This window comes from Alexandromys fortis, unplaced genomic scaffold (assembly GCF_014885135.2).
Source record: "Alexandromys fortis isolate MF-2015 unplaced genomic scaffold, M_Fortis_MF-2015_v1.1 scaffold_355, whole genome shotgun sequence".
NCBI lineage: Eukaryota > Metazoa > Chordata > Mammalia > Rodentia > Cricetidae > Alexandromys > Alexandromys fortis.
This window is the reverse complement of record NW_026068241.1, coordinates 136352-155721: the sequence shown is the minus strand read 5'-3', so window position 1 is coordinate 155721 and position 19370 is coordinate 136352. Positions and strand designations below refer to the sequence as shown.

General features: G+C 34.0%; 1 protein-coding gene across 1 annotated transcript in view; it reads left to right on the top strand.

The window, feature by feature from the left end:
- Window positions 1-14139, top strand: part of LOC126493971 (uncharacterized) — a 50737-nt gene extending 36598 nt beyond the window's left edge. Inside the window, exons 6-8 of the mRNA XM_050131105.1 lie at window positions 1368-1574; window positions 11044-11995; window positions 13775-14139. Of these exons, the coding sequence (XP_049987062.1) occupies window positions 1368-1574; window positions 11044-11995; window positions 13775-14139 (1524 nt within the window). The remainder of the gene's footprint in view (window positions 1-1367; window positions 1575-11043; window positions 11996-13774) is intronic.
- Window positions 14140-19370: the final 5231 nt, after the last annotated feature.

Sequence of the window (19370 nt, the reverse complement as noted above, 5' to 3'; positions counted from 1 at the left end):
GCTCCCATGTATCTTCCTTAATGACCCTAGGGTTTCTGGAACCAATCACCTTCTCTGTTGTTATTACTGGAAAGGCAGGTAGAGCTGTAGATAGAGCTTTGTGGAAATTGTCCCAGAGGGATTTACCCACAGATGTAGTTAAAATTTGCCTTTATACCGTTTGTTCTTCTTCATCAGAATTTAGAAATTCCTCAATCTTTTCAATTCTATTCACCATTGCCTTCTGCAATGTCTGTATCTCCTGTCCAGAATTATGTTCCAAAGCCTTCATTGAGGATTCTAAAGTATGGTTTGTCCGTTAGAGATAAGTTCTCATCTTTGGACATAATTTTTATGGCATAAACCGTGCCTTCTTGTATTGACAATCTTTCCGCCAATCTGTCATAAGCTTTAGACAAAATCCGATTGTCACATTCAACAGTTTTGATTCTCTCAGTTAATATTTCAGTCCCTTCAGAAAGTGACTGATGAAATTACGATCCAAATCAGCTATTCCTTCTTCCATAATAATGAATTTCTCCTTAATATCAGCCACTAATGTTTCAGTTCCTACAGAAAGGGATTGGAGTTTACCATCCAAATCAGCTGTTCCCTCTTCCATAGTAATGAATTTCTTCTTAATATCAGCCTGAACCTTTTCTAAATTTTGCTCAGTCAACAGAGTCTTGTTAAACAAATATCTGTTCTCTTCCTGTAGAACTTCAAACTGATTTTTGAGAAGATTGTTGTCATGCTTAATAGTCTTTAGATGTTCAACCTCTGCCTTAAGAATCCTGGATTCGTCTCCAATAGTTTTTAGATGTTCAACTTCTGCCTTAAGAATCCTGGATTCATCTCCAATAGTTTTTAGACATTCAACTTCTGCCTTAAGAATCCTGGATTCATCTCCAATAGTTTTTAGACGTTCAACTTCTACCTTAAGAATCCTGGATTCATCTCCAATAGTTTTTAGACGTTCAACTTCTACCTTAAGAATCCTGGATTCGTCTCTTAAAGACTCCATCATACTTCTGTTGTCAAACCACCTAATACCAAGGAAAACTACTAATCCCAGAAAGATCCATAGATGTGGGGTGCTAGACACCTCTTGTAAGATCTCCCACATGGCACACTCAAAAAGACTGTTAAAGTCCTGAATAGTAATATTCTCAGATATTTTATTTATAAAGGAAAAAAAATTTTTTTACCTGCAATGACTGGTTCCTGCCAAAGGTGGCGAAAGAGTCCACTTGAGTCCACGTGGAGAGCCGGTCTGAAACAACTCAAAACCAAAATTTATTGTTCTGTCTGAGGAGTTAGAGTGGGCAGATTTGGTCTGATTCAAAGTGACCCCTTCCGCTGTGGTGGTTTGTGTTGCAAAATCTCAGGTATTTAAGCTTCCTTGTTCTGCTCCAAACGCCAAGGCAGAAAGGGAGGGGCTAACCGCTCTGGAGCAGCGAGCTGGCCGGCCGGCGAAAGCGCTGGCGCAGGGCCTGTGGGCGGCGCACGGCGGACCTGCGGCGGCCTCGGCGCTGCCCGGGCCGGGCCTGGTGGCGCTAGGGCAGGCGGGCGAGTGGGCGGTCCAGCCCGGGCAGGCCTGTGCACTTTGGTGACCGCGACCAGGTGCCGGGGTGGGGGCAAATCTGCCCCAACATTGAATGCCAAAATGTGGTGGCTTGGGTTAATGAAGACAAATTGTAATAAATGTTTGCACAACTTTAATGGAAAAACCAGACTCATGAAACCAAGGTTCCCGTGGAGCACAGGAAACAGGAAGGGAAGTGCAGGCTTCTGCGCATGCAATTTATCAGTAAACATTCGCCAGAGGCTAGTCCGCCCCCTTAGGGGTGGGCCTAACCCTACAGGGCCATCAACAGTAGATGGTCTTCCCACTTTAATTAACGCAGTGAAGATAAGTCACCCATAGCCATGCCCAGAGATTAACTTTTCAGATGATTCTAGATTTTATCAATTGTACAACTGATAATAACCAAAACAAGAACCAAACAGGGCACTCAAATTAACATATAATGAACTTAATTCGAAATCTAGACAGGAAAATTTATGAAATCAATTCAGGACATACAAGAAAGTTAACAGTAGATAGACAAAAGAATCGGTTACTTGGAGAAGAAAGATAAGATGTGGGAGGGAAGGATTCAGTGAAGAAACTGAAATGCTGAAAAAGAACCAAATATAAATTCACAAGAATGTATGAATCAATCAAATTGTTAAAAAAAGAAAAAGAAAACATAGCTGTACTAGCCAAGGTTCTCTAGAGGAACATAACTAATAGGATGAATGTGTATGCATGTATGTATATATGTACATATGTATGTGTGTGCATTTATGTATAAAGGGGATTTATTAGAGTAGTTTACAGGCTGTGATCCAACTAGTCCAACATGGCTGTCTCCCAATTAAAAGTCCAAGAATCTAGTATTTTCTCAGTCTACATGGCTGGGTGTCTTCAATATATATGGGAATCTAGAAGAATTAGACTTTAATGCCAGAGAAGGAATAAACTTGCCAGCAAGAGTGAGGGCAAGCAAGCAAAGAGTAAGTGTTTTCTTCCTTCATGTCTTTTCTATAGGCTGCCAGCAGAAGGTATAGCACAGATTGAAGGTGGGTCTTCCCACTTTAAAAGATCTGCATTAAAGTTGGATTACCCACTTCAAATGATTTAGTTAGGAAAAACCATTCACTGTTGTATCCAGCCTCTTGGATTTTAGTTAATCCCAGATATAGTCAAATTAACAACCAAAATAACCATCACAATAGCAAAAACACCAGCAAGAGATAAGATTAGAGGAGAATAATGAATTTTAATGATGGAAGATAAGATCAAGACAATAATAAATATACACACATATGGAGAGAAAACAATTGACTGTGACCAAAACTTCCAAAAATTCTGACATATGTTCTAGAGACTAATCCTAAGAATCCATAGGTTAGAAGCATCTGATATGAAGTCAACAGTTTTAGACAAACTAGACCATGAACTATATCTGAGAATATCACAAACAAATATCTAAGTACATTAAGCATCTTAAACCCCCAAATAGTTATTATCAGAAAAGAAACTCCCTACAAAATATCATAATCAAGATGTCAAAAGTGCAATGTAAACACACAAAACTTAAAGCTACAAGTGAAAAGCAGCAACTCATGAGGCAGAAACATGGAATGATGTATTTCAAGCCCTGAACGTAAATAATTGTCAACTACCAAAGTTATTAAAATTGATGGATAAATAAGAACATTTAAATACTGGTATAAGTTAAGATAATTCATGATCCACAAACAAAGAAATTAATACATCTCATGAGAGCAATAGATGAATGGAAGATAACCAGGAAGAAATTGATCATGAGCGGAACAGCAAATTAGCAAACAGCCAATGCTACCAGAAAAGGATGGAAAAAAACTACAAATAACCCAACCAACTAGAACAGTCAAAAAAAAAGCATTTATAATAGCAAACTCTTCTCAACAATAATTTTGAATTCAAATGTCCTTAATTCACCAACTAAATGGATTACAAAATAAGTTTAGACTAACTGTTCTCTCAAAAAAAAATTTACAGAAACAGGAAAACTAAAAATCTGTGGCAGGAAATCAGTCTAACAAACAAATGTAATAACTACTCTTATATCTGATAATATAAACTTCAACCACAAAAGTTATAATTACCATAAATGTTTATGCACTGAGCCTCAGAGGCCCCCATTTCATTAAAATATCAATAGATATAAACACCATATAGGTTCTGAAATAATACTAGTGAGATTTCCAAATACAGCTATCACACCTAGATTGATCTTCCAAACCAAAAATTGGCAAAAAAAATCTTCTGAGATAAATACCACATAGATGGACTGGGTTTGATAGTTATCTACATTCTTTTTTCATAAAATGTTTTCTTTTGTTGTATGTAATTCCTTATTTGTATCAGTTATTGCTTCAGATTTAATCTGCTTTTAAAAGTTTTATGTAGATGAGTATGTGCTCACACACAAATTTAGGATTCCCTCTTTTCTGTAATAATCCCTATAAGATATTCACTAAAAATGTAAATATTTCCTTATAAATATTCATACTCATTTTTAAAAGCTCTTATAGTTTAAAAATAGCTCTAATTATTTTAAAGTTTTTGTTAGGAACATTATATTAGACTCATGTCTAAGTATTTTAACAGTATTTTATTGAATACATAAAGACTTTCATTGATATATTTTGATCATATTAAACCTCTCAACTTCCCCCAGGACTACCTTCCCCTCACTACTATCTACTTGTACACAACATTGAGATTTCTCGTTTTTAAATCTTCACCAAAAATCACAATCCCACTTTTCAGCAAACATACATACATACATATAAAAATCCAGGTTTAACAGTGGAGCACCAAACTGAAATCTCAAGGTCCAAATCAGGAAGAAGGAGAGAGAGCACAAGCAAGGAACTCAGGACCACGAAGGGTGCACCCACACACTGAGACAATGGGGATGTTCTATCAGGAACTCACCAAGGCCAGCTGGCCTGGGTCTGAAAAAGCCTGGGTTAAAACCGGTCTCGCTGAACATAGCGGACAATGAGGACTACTGAGACCTCAAGAACAATGGCAATGGGTTTTTGATCCTACTGCACCTATTGGTTTTGTGGGAGCCTAGGCAGTTTGGATGCTCACCTTACTAGACCTGGATGGAGGTGGGTGGTCCTTGAACTTCCCACAGGGCAGAAACCCTGATTGCTCTTTGGGCTGACGAGGGAGGGGGACTTGATTGGGGGAGGGGGAGGGAAAGGGGAGGTGGCAGTGGGGAAGAGACAGAAATCTTTAATAAATAAATAAATAAATAAAAGAAAACATTTAAAAAATCCAGATTTATTTTATCATTTTGAATGCTAAAAATGAAGTTATTTGAGGAAGAGATTGGTTTGGATAGGACCTCATTGATATCTATGGAAATAGATTTTTATTCAATATCCTGGTTATGTTTCTCCCCTCTCTCTACTCTCAGTTCCTCCTCACCTTGCCTCCCTTCCATATCTACCCTCTTTCTGTCTCTCATTACAAAACAAACAGGTATCTAAGGGATAATAATAAAATAAAATAAGAAAAAAAACACGAAAAAACACACACAAAAAAAAAAAACAGATATGGGGCAGAGACCCACTTGTTCACACACTCAGGAATCCCATACAAACACAATCAAAGGCATAGCATAGCATAGCATAGCATAGCATAGCATAGCATAGATAGATAGATAGATAGATAGATAGATAGATAGATAGATAGATAGATAGATAGATACACACGGGAGCTGTAGAGTAAAAAAGAGAAAAATTAAAATTAAGTTGATGTTGGTCTTTTCCCCATTGAGTCCAGTTTTGCCCAGGGAGTCTCTTTCTTTCCCAGAAACTATCAAATGTCAATAATTCCTCAGTTAATGGTGGGATTTCTTGCTTACCTTATACCCTCTATGCCTGTCTGAAGTTTGGGCAGATTTTGTGCATGCTGTCACAATTTTAGTGAATTCATATACATATATATATATATGTATGTATGTATATATATATATATATATAACTGTTCATTACTATCTGGGAAACACAGTTAATTTGATGTTATCCACCACTTCTGTCACATAATATTTCTTTTCCTTCTTTCTCAAAGATTACTGAGCCTTGGAAGGAGGGTCAAAGCCTATTTATGCTTGAGCATGCCACTCTGATATTCTCTGGACATTGACCAGTTTAGAATCTTTGTATTAATTTCCATTGAATGCAAGGAGAAGCTTCTCTGATGAAGACTGATATACTGATCTATGGGTTTAGAATTAAGTCATTAGAGAAAACACCAACATAAGAAAATATGCATTTTATCAGCAGTGCATAGAAACTTTTCTAAAACCATATGTGTGTGTGTATGTATACGTGTGTGTGTATATATATAATATATAACTTATAGGCTGCAAAGAAAGCCATAACAAATGAAAAAAGAATAAAATAGTCCCTTCCCTCTCATGAAATCATAACAGAATCAAAATTCAAATAAATAGCAAGATTAACCTCAGAAATTACAAAATACTAGGGAACAAAACAATACACTGCAGAAGAAATTAAAGGGGGAGTTTAAAACTATTGAATAAAATGAAAATGAGAGCCCAGCCTAATATGATGCCAGGCACTACCGAGACAGTCCTAAGAAGAATTTTTAGAATAGGTGCTCATATTTAAAAGGAATTAAAGAGAGCTCAAGATCTCAAATAAATGACATAGTGATGCAACTCAAGAGAGCTCTAGAAAAATAAAGTTAAGCAATTGCAAAGAATGGCAAGGAATAATGAAGATCATGGCAGAAATTAATACAGACATAAACAGAGTTGGCTCTTTGGAAAGATCAACAAGATTAGCAAATAAACCCAAAGACATGAAGAAAAGCTCAAATTAATTAAAATTAGACATGAGTCAGGCAATGGTGGTGCACGCCTTTAATCCGAGCAGTTGGGAGGCAAAGGCAGGCAGATTTATGCGAGTTTGAGGACAGCCTGGTCTACAAGAGCTAGTTCCAGAACAGTTAGGGCTGATACACAGAGAAACCCTGTCTCAAAAAAACAAGAATAATTAATTAATTTAGATATGAGAAGGGAGTTGTTACAAAATAATCTGATGGAAATTCTCGAAAATACTATAAATTTGTTTCAAAATCGAATTAAGAAGATTATACATCTTTACCAAGTTAATTTCACCCAAGAATGCAAAATAAACAGATGTAACATAGCATATTAATGGATTAAAATTTAGAAATCATAAGATCTTGATTGAAAAGAGACATTTGAGAAAGTTAAATATGACTTCATGATAAAAGTGCTGAATAAACTAGAAATCTATGAAACATATTTCAATATAAAATCTGTATATAAGAAATCTATAGATAATATAACATGTTCATACTATAACATGAAAATCTGGATTATGGTTGAAATGCTCTCAAAGTGCCTACTCATTCCATTTTGACTCAGTATAGGGCTTAAAGTCTTAGCTACAGAAATTAAAACAAGACAAAGATATAAAGGGGATAATATCAAGAAAGAAGATGTTATTTACAGAAAACAATACCATTGAAAAACACAAAGACTCTACAAAATAAATTTTTAGATTTGGTAAACACTATTAATAGTGTTACAGGACACACAACATACAAAAGTCAGTAGATTTTATACATGACACTATCAAACACTGAGAATTAAATTAGGAGAAACATCCCTTTCACAATGGCATCAAATAAAACTAAAACTAAATGAAAATTGAACTAATGAATAAGGAAAAGACCTCTACAAGAAAATTTTAAGATGCTGAAATGTTTTTGAGAAAGATATTATATGGAAGAAAAACTTTTCATATCCTTGGTTTGAAAGAATTAATATTATAGTTAATATTATAATTAATATAATATTATAATTAATATAATAATATAATGCAATCCCAATCAAAATTCCACTGACATTATCTACAAAACTAAAAAAACCAAAATAATCTTAGAATTCATATGGAAACATAAAGCACCATACACAGAAAAAGCAATTCTAAATATAAAAAGCACAGTCAGAATTATAACATTTCTTATCCTCAAAATACACTACAGAACTACAGTAACAAAGACTGTGTGATAATGTCACAAAAACAGATTATGTAGACTGATGCAACATAATAGGGAACACCAAAGTAAAACACACAGCTATGTATATTTAATTATTGACAGAGGTGTCAAAACATTACTTAAAAATGACTTATGGCTTATTCATTGAATGGTGCCAACAAAACTACACACGTAGCTACAAAAGAATTAGATTAAATCTGCCTGCAAAAAAAAAACATAAATTCAAAGTAGATGAAAATTCTAATTTAAAATCATAAACACTGAAATACTCATATGAAACATAAGGAAAACACTTGAGCGATAGTTAGTCAACAACTGTCTAACTAAAATCCCAATAGCACAGTAAGTAGACCCAAGAATTGATAGGATTACATGCTGTTGGACAATGGTCTGTACCCTATCAGTTGTATTTTAATAAAACACTGATTGGCCAGTGCCAGGCAGGAAGTATAGGCAGGGCAATCAGGCAGGAAATATAGGAGGGGCAATGAGAACTGGAGAATTCTGGGAAGAGGAAATATTCAATGTGCAGTTCTCACCCAGCCACAGAAGAAGTAAGATGAGACTGCCTTGATGAAAAAGGTACCAAGTCACGTGGCTAACATAAACAAGAATTATGGGCTAATATAAGTTATGAGTTAATAAAAAGTCTGAGCTACTAGGCCAACCAGTTTATAACTAATGTAGACCTCTGTGTATTTCTTTAGGACTGAACAACTGTGGGACTGGGTAGGACAAAAACCCCTGTTAACAATTACATAAATTTCAAAAGCTTCTACACAGTGAAAGAAATTATCAACCGAGTAGAGAGACATGGTATAGAAATGTGAGAAAGTCTTCACTTTCAGACAAGGAATATATGAGCTGCCCATCAGTAAATCAGTCAATGAACTGAATAGGCAGGTCCCAAAATAAGAAACACAAATAGCTAATGCATATTTTTAAATATTCAACATTCTGAGCTATAGTAAAAATCCACATTAAAAGAACATTGAAATTGTATCTCACCCAAATTAGAGTGGCTATCATAAAGAAACAAAAATAACCACAAATGTTGGTGAGGATACGTGTGCATAAAGAGAAATTCTTATATACTATTGATGAAAATGTAAACCAGGGAATTCTTCTAAAATTGTGTTTTAGTTTTTTGTCCAATATATAGTTTAATATGTAACAATTTTATAGAACCACTTATATTGTTTTGGAACCATCATATGAAAATATTCTGGGAGAAAGCCTGTTCTAATCAAATCACAAAGATCTCTTCACATTATCACTCCCAAAACAATAAAATAAGAAAATGATCAAATACTAAATAATTATCAATTACTAAAATAGAATAATAAATGCCACAGAATTAGAAAACAATGAAACTCATACTCAAGTTAATAACACAGCATGTAACTGATAAATATTAGTCTGAAGTTTTCAATATAATACAGTTACTTTAGTACCACTCTTTGATTTAATTTATACAAATATTGTATGGTTGAAAGTTAGAGAAAGATATAAAGACCAAACCAAATGTTACCAATAGTTAATGAGTGTGATGAATTTTGCCACAGCTTTCTTGGGTATGTGCATGTTTGTTTTTCTTTTCCTTATTTTTTATTAAACTATAATGTGACAAGCAAGTCGATTCATGAAAAGTCCATGAGAATGAGTAAGTGAAGGTGGTTTAATTCTATTTCATCTCCTTCAGTGATTGCTAGTCCCTGGGTTTTCACCATGATTCTCAATTGTTGGTTAGTAAAGCATCTCTAAAATTGGAGGTAGACAGTGATGATAGAACAGGGAAAATGAAAATGCAACAAGCTTAGCCATCCACGTTAAACAAATGAGCAGAAATTACTCCAAGCTTTTGACTGTTTTCTAAAGTTTTGGAAGTTAATTTTGATATTTTCTTCCAGCTTTTTTTTATTGTACTTATTGGAAGAACTTTTATTCTTACTTTTACTGATGTCCTGGGATTTCTTTTGGATGTTTTGAAAATCTTCAAGAATCACATGGTGGTGTTGGGTGTAGGATCAAAGTACAATTTAAGAGTGGTTATCATATGCAAATATGAATGTTCTGTATGTTTATTTTTCACATATCATACTTTGTGAAGTTAAGAGACATATCAGTAAAGGACAGTCATTGAAAGTATAGTCCACTATACTCACCCATCCCAAGAGAAGTGACATACTATGACATAAGATAGTGGAAACATGGGAACCACCAAAATCAGTGATAATGCAGCAAAGCAAACAGGTTAGCTTGAATAACTCTTGATTCTCAGATATAGGAGCTATTCTTAGTTATCCAGTAAATGAATTTGAAATTTATGTCCTGTCAATGGGCAGCCCATATTTGGTGGTTCTGTTGAACTTGTCCATATTGGGTTTCATGGTCTAAGTTGATGAGGATGGATGATCAGGTTTCTTCTTCAAGAGGGCACCAGATCTCATTTCAGATGGTTGTGAGCCACCATGTGGTTGCTGGGAATATAAGTCAGGACCTTTGAAAGAGCAGGAAGTGCTCTTAACTGCTGAGCCATCTCTGCCTGTCCCTAAAATGACTGGCCAAGTGATAGTGGCCTAGAGACTGAGGTTTTCGGAAGTATAAACTGTAGCTTGGTTAGTTTTCATTTTAACAGAGTTCTCAAAGACAACTTGTTTGTTGTCTCTCAGAGCTAGCAACCTAGAGGGGCAGGCCCTTCAAGATTTGATTTACTTGGTTCATCAAGTAAAATCTCTTGCCATATAGCCCTAATGATCTGAATTTGATCCCCAGAACTCAATTTTTAAAAATATCAGATGTGGTACCTTATATCTGTAACCCTAGCACTTCTATGGCACATATCCAAGCAGCCAAAATAACAAGAGACACCATGCCTCAGAAACAAGACGGATGGAGAGAACTGATTATACAAAATTTTACTCTGTCCACACAACTGCTATGGAATGGGTGTACTTACATTCGTATACCCATACATAATGTACATGCACATGCACATGCCCACATGCATACATGGCAAGCACATAGACAGACATACAAAAATAGAAACAAATATTTTAAATGTATTTCTAGGAACCCTTAAGTGAGAATGAAGTTATAAGAATTATAAATTGTCTTCCAAACTATTGGCCATAGATAATGTATGTTCTCAGAGGATAACACAGTCTTTGATTGGTTATTAGGAAATAAACTTGGGAAACACTAGACTAAAATAATATGTTTCTGAAATAAATAGACTACTTTTGGGGAATCATTCATATTTCTCAATTTGGAGCAATCAACTTATGTCTACTGTGTCTAAGATAGTGTTATCCTGTCCTTACAATAAAAGATACGATGTATCAGAATCAAGAGTATTATTCAAAGTGTTGACATAATGAACTTCAATTTTCTTTCAGATTGTTTCTGTGAATCCAAACTTCCAATACAGACGTCCTCAAAATATTTCTGATGAATTCATTTATTTCCGTCCTATTAATGAGGAAATTCAGGAAAGGGACAGAAAACAAAATGAACAGATTCCAACTTTGGCCTCCCAGCAACCCAATCGTGAAGGTATCCATCAGAGGGACTTGGGGCTTACAAGTCAGGTGGTAAAAGCTACCACCCCACCACTAACTGAGGAGTTAGAAAGCATTGCCCTTGTAAGACCAAAAACTTCAGGTCTTCTTCGCATAGAGTTAGTACCAATTTTTCCAAGGTTCCTAGAATTTCATCGCTTAGACGTTACAGGAATTGCCAGTCCCAATGAAAGGGGGAAAGGCACCGCAATACTTGTTGCAGGTGTGCCTGGAAAGGAGGAGCTAGATGATACAGAAATTCCAACTTTGCACTTCACTGGGTTTGTACACCTGGAGGTTTTACTAAATAAATGTTCACCATCCTCAGAATACAGTCGCCCAGGAACCCCAAGAAATCTGTGGATGGAATCTCCAGAAAATGCAGAGTCCCCAGGAAGTGATGATATGGAAGTAGCAAGAAGCATGTATCCTTTTAGAGAAAGATTCATCTATCGGCGTTCCTGGGCAGAGCTCTTAGAGGCACCACTAAACAATGAGGGGCTCCATATTCTCCAAACTATTCCCAAGGAAGAAAACCGAAATACGGGTTGCAACAAACTAACATCAGAAGAAGAGAATCAAGTAACCATCCATACTAAGGATCAACATTTCCAAGCTTTGCAAGGCCCTTTCCCCTTGTTGCCAGAGCGTCCTAAGCTCCAGCGGCAGCGCAGTCAAAGCTTACCAAGATACAGTGAAGCCAGAGGCCAGTATTTAAATGTACCTGAATTCAAATTAAATGAAGAAGAAACTCACTTCTTCCCAATTGACCATAATTTAATAACAGAAGGTAAGATTTTTCTTGTCACTACTTTTTTAAGTTACATATAATTTTTCATATAAGATTTTCCCCAGTAAGTTTATCTTCAAGCTTGCCACCTAGATTATCCCTTTCTATATCATAAAACATTTTATGATGGAATTGGTTTCTCTTCCACAAATGTAAGTCTTATACTCATATTTGGTAATTACATCCTGATGCTAAGTTGGGTTAATTCATCGCATACCAATTAATAATCATCAGGAGTGGGTTCTAGAATATACAGACTTCTTAAGACTTCAAGTTAGAAACAAAAATTCACCTTTTAAAAGGTGTGAGAAAATGAAACATCCTCACTCATTCAGTTTTAACCCATAGAATAGAAAAACGTGTCCACTAACACACTCCTTGTCTAATAACTACATAGTAGATAATAAAAAAAGGAATGATGTGATAATGGGCATTAATAATGAACTGGTTAAAAACCCAACAGATAACTTCTTTATCTCCTCTTGTATATAAGGAGCTACTTACAAGAAAGTATAAATTGGCATATAAACCATTAATATTTTAATCTATATTTGGTTAAAAGTAATATTCACATAATTTATATCTATAACATATTAAATCCTAGATTGAAATTTGCTACTGGCTATAAAATAACATTTTAGTTTTATCATTACACCTATGTAAGCATATCCAAAAAATTCTCCTGTGTTTACTGAATGGTATTAGGAATTTTCATGTCTAACTTCTGTTAGAACCCAATTCTACAACTTCATAAAAGGTCTGCAAACTAGAAGTATTGTTTTAAAAATAGCATCCCCAAACTCCTGAAGATGATTTTGATGAAAAGTCTGAAGTCTAACCCAAAGTTTACCTGGAAACCGCAACTTGGCCCATTCTGTAATATTTTCTTTTCTATACATATTTAGACCTTTAACAAGTTATTTATCAAAGGAAGAAATTATACTCTAACCTAAAGTCATCTCAGATCATATTATCTTTTGAAATATAAAGTTGGTTCAACTTTATTCTCAAATTGAAAACCCTTCTGAAGAGTGCTACAAATTAGCAACATTACATTGCTGAGTCATTAGAGTGCACCTAATAAGCAACAGAATTGGGTTTGATTTTAAAAACTCGGGTTGAAAAACAAAGAGACATAGTACTGTGTGTTTTTTATCCCACAACTGGAGTTTGTTGGGTAGAAAGTCTGCCTAAATAAATAAATAAATAAGTGAACAACTCCTGGTAAATACAGCCTAGGTTGTTTTATGGCCACCATGTGCACTTGCACAGCACACACAAGTGCCTGCATGCTTACACCCACAAACACATGCACACACACACACACACAACCTTCCTGGGTACTTCCAGTTTTTATGGTTATCTTTTATCTAATTTCTTGTTCCTACTAAATTCCTAATTACATTAAGCGTTCATACTACCAACGAAATAAAATTTCATACTAAATACCTACACTTTTGTTTCTAAAAGTCCTTCAGCCTGTAGCTCTTCCCCGTCATACCCCCATTCTTCATCCTCTTTCTCCACCTCACCTCTACTTTCTAATAAGCCTAAACTTCTGGTTTAGAATCATTTACTCACTTTTTTTCTTTGTCCATCTTTTATATCCAAAAGTGTAATTGCTAAATAAAACTTACTGTGGTAAAATCACCATGTCATTTTGAGGTAATTGCACTGAAATCAAATTTGGAAATACATCTTTGATTCTTATTTATAGCTTTTTCTCAAAACTGAAGCCAATCTGTTAATCAGTTACAAATTTCTGGCTTTGTGTTTTAGAAAATATCAAGGAAATATACAACATGGAGGGAGACTGGCAAAGAGAAATTTCATCACATTCTGAAGAACATCTTCCCATCAAGCCGAGAATTGAAAATTCTGCAATTGGAGAAAACATTGGAATTCCTGAGGATACTTCTGCATGTTCCAGAGGCAATGTTACAATCCCCAAGAATGATGTCAATACTATCCCCATGGTTAATGTTAGAATGCCCTTAGATAATCTTCAAGTTCTTAGAGGCAATGCTGGAGTTCCCAGGAGCAGTGCTTTTGGTGTTTACATGGGTAATAGTGATAGAACCTCCAGACATATGGTATGTTCTCCACTCACTGAGCTCTCAAAGATAGGTGAACACCAGTTATAAAAAATGATACTTTACAATGCTGTCCATTGAAGAAACAAACCAAGACACTTAACATCAAAACAGACATATACAAACTTGACAATTCAAAATACGAAATGGGATATCTAAAGTATGAATTCACAATGAACATAATTAATAAACTTGTGATAATTATTTATTAGATTGGATAAAACTAGATTGTAGCTAGCTAATTTATCCCATATGTGGCCATCAATTGTGTGTGGAATAATCTAGTTGGAGGAGTGTGTTTCAGATGTGGACTTTTTCATTGAATAAAATATCAAGTAATCCTCAAATGACAATATCTCCTAGTAATTTCAAGTCCTCTTGAATACTTTGAAAGACAAATAAAATTGATCTCGGAGGTTTTGTCATTTATTTCGATGGGTCTAGCTTAATGTCCAAGACATTTATTTAAGGAAAGCTAAAATCTAAGAGGTTTCTTTAGTGTAATACTTCACTAAAATATTTAAAAAAAACATCTAGGAAAAGTTCACTAACAAGAGTATTTAAATATGGCTATTTGTGGTTTTTTTACATATACACATCAAAATTGTAAATATTTATGGGAAGCCTTAACAATACAAGGAGACAAATAACTGTAGAACTGTAAATATCGTATGTGGTTGTGATGCTAATAATATAAGACAATAATAACAGCACCACAGGATGCCTAAAATATTACATGCTAAAACAATGTTTTTGGTTTGAAAGTTAATTTTTTACCTCTCCCAGCCACTTTGTTCATTTCCATAAGAAGATTCAGGGTAGAAGATAAAAATTCTTGAAAACTTTTATGAGATGAATGAGTAGGATACTCTTCCCAGAGCAATGAAGATAGCGTTTCATTGACCCAGGTGATCAGCCCAGTATTCAAATTAATGAACCCTACTTATATATAAAATATGACTTTCTGGAACAATTATTTCACAAATCTTGTAAAGTAGATAAAATATTACCAGAAGGTTATGAGAATAACTGACAAATTACTTGGAAAATAATCTCATTACTTTGTATTCATGTGTAATATAAAATTTGTGCTGAGTTTTAGGGCACTCAGGCCATTATTCAATTTGTACATTTAAATATTCAACTTTCTGAATAATGGTTGCTGTTGTTTTTACAAAACCAAGGGCAATTTAAACAATAGGTTGCCACCTAACCCCTTATTATGTGCCTTAACACATAGTGCAAGGGGTCTTTGATGTGAAGGCAAACTCTTGCCTTTTATTATAAGATTTCTTTGGCCTCTGAGGAAGGAGGTAAAGAGGCTGGCTAGCCTCCCTCCCTTCAGTCCCCATGGTTCAGCATGCTCTTTATGAACCAGGGCTTTAACCTCAGAAAATTAGTAAATGTAGTGAGATTTTTTTTTCTCCTACTTCTTACCAACCAAGAAAATGGTATACCATTTCAGACTTGAGTAACCTGAATTTCATGTAGTGTGGCAAAACCACAGAAATAATAGAAGGATACAGGCTACCATAGTTGAGTTACTGCCAATATTTGACTTAGAATAAAAAGCAAACTGAGACATCACCTTGCTTAACATACTCTCTTGTCACACCGACTTTCGGGAACACAACTATTGTGTTCTAATTTTCAGAGGAAACCACCTTGTGAGTGAAAAATAATGAGTACAGTAGAAACTGAGAAATAGTTTATCAAGAGCTAATGTTTATCAAAAACAAGTAGAAAGAGAGACAGTAAACAAAGTTTGATTCAATTATATATAACACTAATATATAATTGAAGACAGGCACGAAAACACCAACATCATCATCAACAAAACCCTGCTTTGTGAGTGTTATTCCTCATAATCCATACAATTGTGGATATTGTGTTTAGTGGCTTAAATTTTAAATATAAAAATGTATGTAAAGTGGCCAGCTGCTTCTCTGTAAATTTTTATGAAATTAAATTAAACTGTCAAGTAAAAATCAAACATGAAGATGGTCTAAGAAGATTATTCTCAATCCTGTACTGAAAGTTCTTTATAGCCTTGTTTTTATTCTTCTAAATACTGTTAGTATTTATTAAACTGAGCACATCATTATTTATTTTCAAAGATTATGCCCTATTTCTTAGGGTTCTCCATATCAAATTAATTCTCTAAGTCACTCAATAACATCAATATTCTACAAAAGAGAGAGAAAGAACATAGTTTTTTTTTCAATAAGCAAACTTCATAACAAAATTCATATAGTTGTCAGAAATGTGTCATTAATCACATGTTATATTTCCATCAAATCATTGTTTTAAGCATGTTTTAGAAGTAAAAATCCAAAATATAGCAAAGTGCTTTTAACATATAATGGGTTACAAAGTATATGTGCCTTTTTCAGTACATATTTCAAGAGCAGAGAGCCTCACTAATGTGGAAGACAAATTTATGGAAAATGAGAGGAAATCTAAGAAAAAAACAAAAATTAGAATAAAACTATAGCTTTAAAGTAAATGAAGTTCTTTATTATTTGGAAGAGAATATTTTTATTTCTTGATTTATTTCATTACTTAATAAAATGAACAAATAACCCTAAAGTTTACACTACCTTCAGATACACTAATCCCCTATAAGTGTCCCTCAACCCATCCTAACCCTACTACATCCTTAACCTTTCTTATCCCCAACCCAGTACTTCTTATCCCCAACCATATCCTGCATACCTCATCCCCCGACAATTTAGTTCCTTCCTCACCCCTATACCATTTTGGGTATCTTCTCTGCTTTCCTCCTCTCCCCATCTAATTCCACAATGACATTGTCCTCATGTTTACTATACCTTATTTATCATGTTCCTTTCCCTCAGTCGATTCCCAAATTCTGTCTAACTCCCACTATAGCCTTATTAACTCCTGTCTCAAGTCTCCCGTACCTTTGACCCTTAAAGTCCACCCCAACACGTCTCCCCACATTTTGACCTTCAGGAACCAGGACAGAATAAATATTAAGGTAAACACCATGAGTAGAGTAAATATGTCTACTTGATACCTTTGTTAATTTATAAAAAATAAAAGTTCAAAAATTGTATATTTTCCATACTAAAGCAAGATATTCAAAATTGTAACATCTGTAGAATTAAAACAGTTGGATAGGAATGATGATGTGAAAATGTAGGGGCCAAAATACCATGTACTCCCCCAACCAATATTCCTTGTTATTTAAAATAAACTGGCTTATGCTAGTCTTTCAAGGATTATGAAAACATATGCAGCATAGGATTTAAAGAATTTTTTTAGTTTTAAATTTTGTGTTTGCATGATTTTGAAAGCACCAATTTTTCTTTATATATTATAAAATCATTCTTTTTTAGGCTCTTTGAGAAAAATAAATGGACTTAAAATACCAATTTCTTCATCTAAATTGTAAAATATATTAATGAAAACGATAAAATACGCACTTTGTGAATTTACCTAGAGCATATTTTTGCTATTAAAATAATATTTTAAGAGTTTATTTTTTAAAAGGACTCATCTTTAGTAGATTTCATTATCTTAAGCAACTAATATTCACCTACAAACCAACTTCTCTATTCTTATAAATATATCAAAGTAAGATAATAAGATCATCTTCAAAATAAAATTTACCATAAAATGCAGTGACATTTGTTAAATCTAAATTATGATAAAATTACCAACAGTTAATATTACCCAGATACTCAATGTTTTTGAAGATCATCATGATTATATTTACTAATTTCCATACTTTTTTTCAGAAGTATACCTAGTTATTCAAAAATAAATACACATATATTTAAGGGTTTAAAGTTATAAAATAACAGTTTCCAAAGTTCCTTTCTTAAACCGTAATATTTCAGTGCACCATAATGCCATAATGCAGTGCAAAGTATATTTCAAAACCAAAATAAATGTCATTAAAAAGTAGTAGCAATTTGGAAATACCCATTATTATCAAAATTAAGTAAAAAAAAATCAAACCACCTCTACACATTATACCTCCTCAGTCTTTACACTCATCAGATACTCCAACCATTTCAGTTTGTTCTTAGTACATTCATTATGTTTCAAGTTAGTAACACCATATTTCTCATTTTCTACACCTATCACCAGTGACTAGAGAACAAATCTGTCTAAAATCTGCAAAACCTGGTATGATGCTTACGGCTTTAATGTTTATTATGAATGTAAATTTCCACCTTTTGAAAGTAAAGAAAACAACTGGGTTTTATTTTCAAAGTAAAGCAGGACAGTTAAGTGCACTAGTATGGTGAAACATTGTCCATTTTACACTGATGCTGTATTTGATTTTGTGAAATGTGTAATACCATTATTTGCTGGCCATTGTTGACTTTTCTCTTGTTTACTAAATATTTATTGTGGTATGTTTAAACAAAGTATCATTCAAGGTGATATCGTAATATATATGTGATGTGTGTGTATTGGCCTGTATTGTATCTTTAAATAAACTGTGGTGTAGATTGATATGATGTTTTTATTTATTCAGGGGTTGAATTATTGCAGCACTAGAGTACTGAACTCCTGGTGCTCATTCTATAAGATTATGCTAATCTTATAAAATTCACAACAGGTATTTTAATATCTTACTAATTTAAAATTCAAATAAAGAATATTGCAGAGGGGTTGTATCCATTTGGAAACTAAATTGCTAAATCAATCTTATTTCTGTAACAGAATTCACTAAACATTTATTAGGACTATGTTCAAAACTAAAAACAAAATTAATTCTGCACCTGTTGAAGTAGCTGCTGCTTCTGTTACAAAGTCCAAATATAGTTACATGATCTGGGCACTCTTGGTTTTAGATACCCTTCTGGGTGTATGTGAGCCACAGAGAATATCTGCAAAGAAATCTATACAAGAGCAGGAGCACTTTTATTTAATCATTGACAATTTTTGCTACCACCATGTATTTTTTCTTAACTACACTGAAGAGATTATTATATATTTTATTTCAACTCCAATATTACCTAACCTGTGCATATCATAACCTTAGCCCTGATGGTTTGGCAAACATGAATATGGAGATTCCAAATATTAAGTTTAGTGTCTGAATCAGTTGTGAATAAAAATAAAACAGCCCATCAACTTTTTACATTAAAAAATTTGATTTGTTCTAAATATTTTACCTGTTTCATTTATATACAAAATCTCATCAAAATTCATTTTTTATTCATGTAAAATAAACTCATATAATATGGGTTGCCAAAATCTTATTAACTAGACTACCAGAAGTGTTTCATGTTACAGAAATA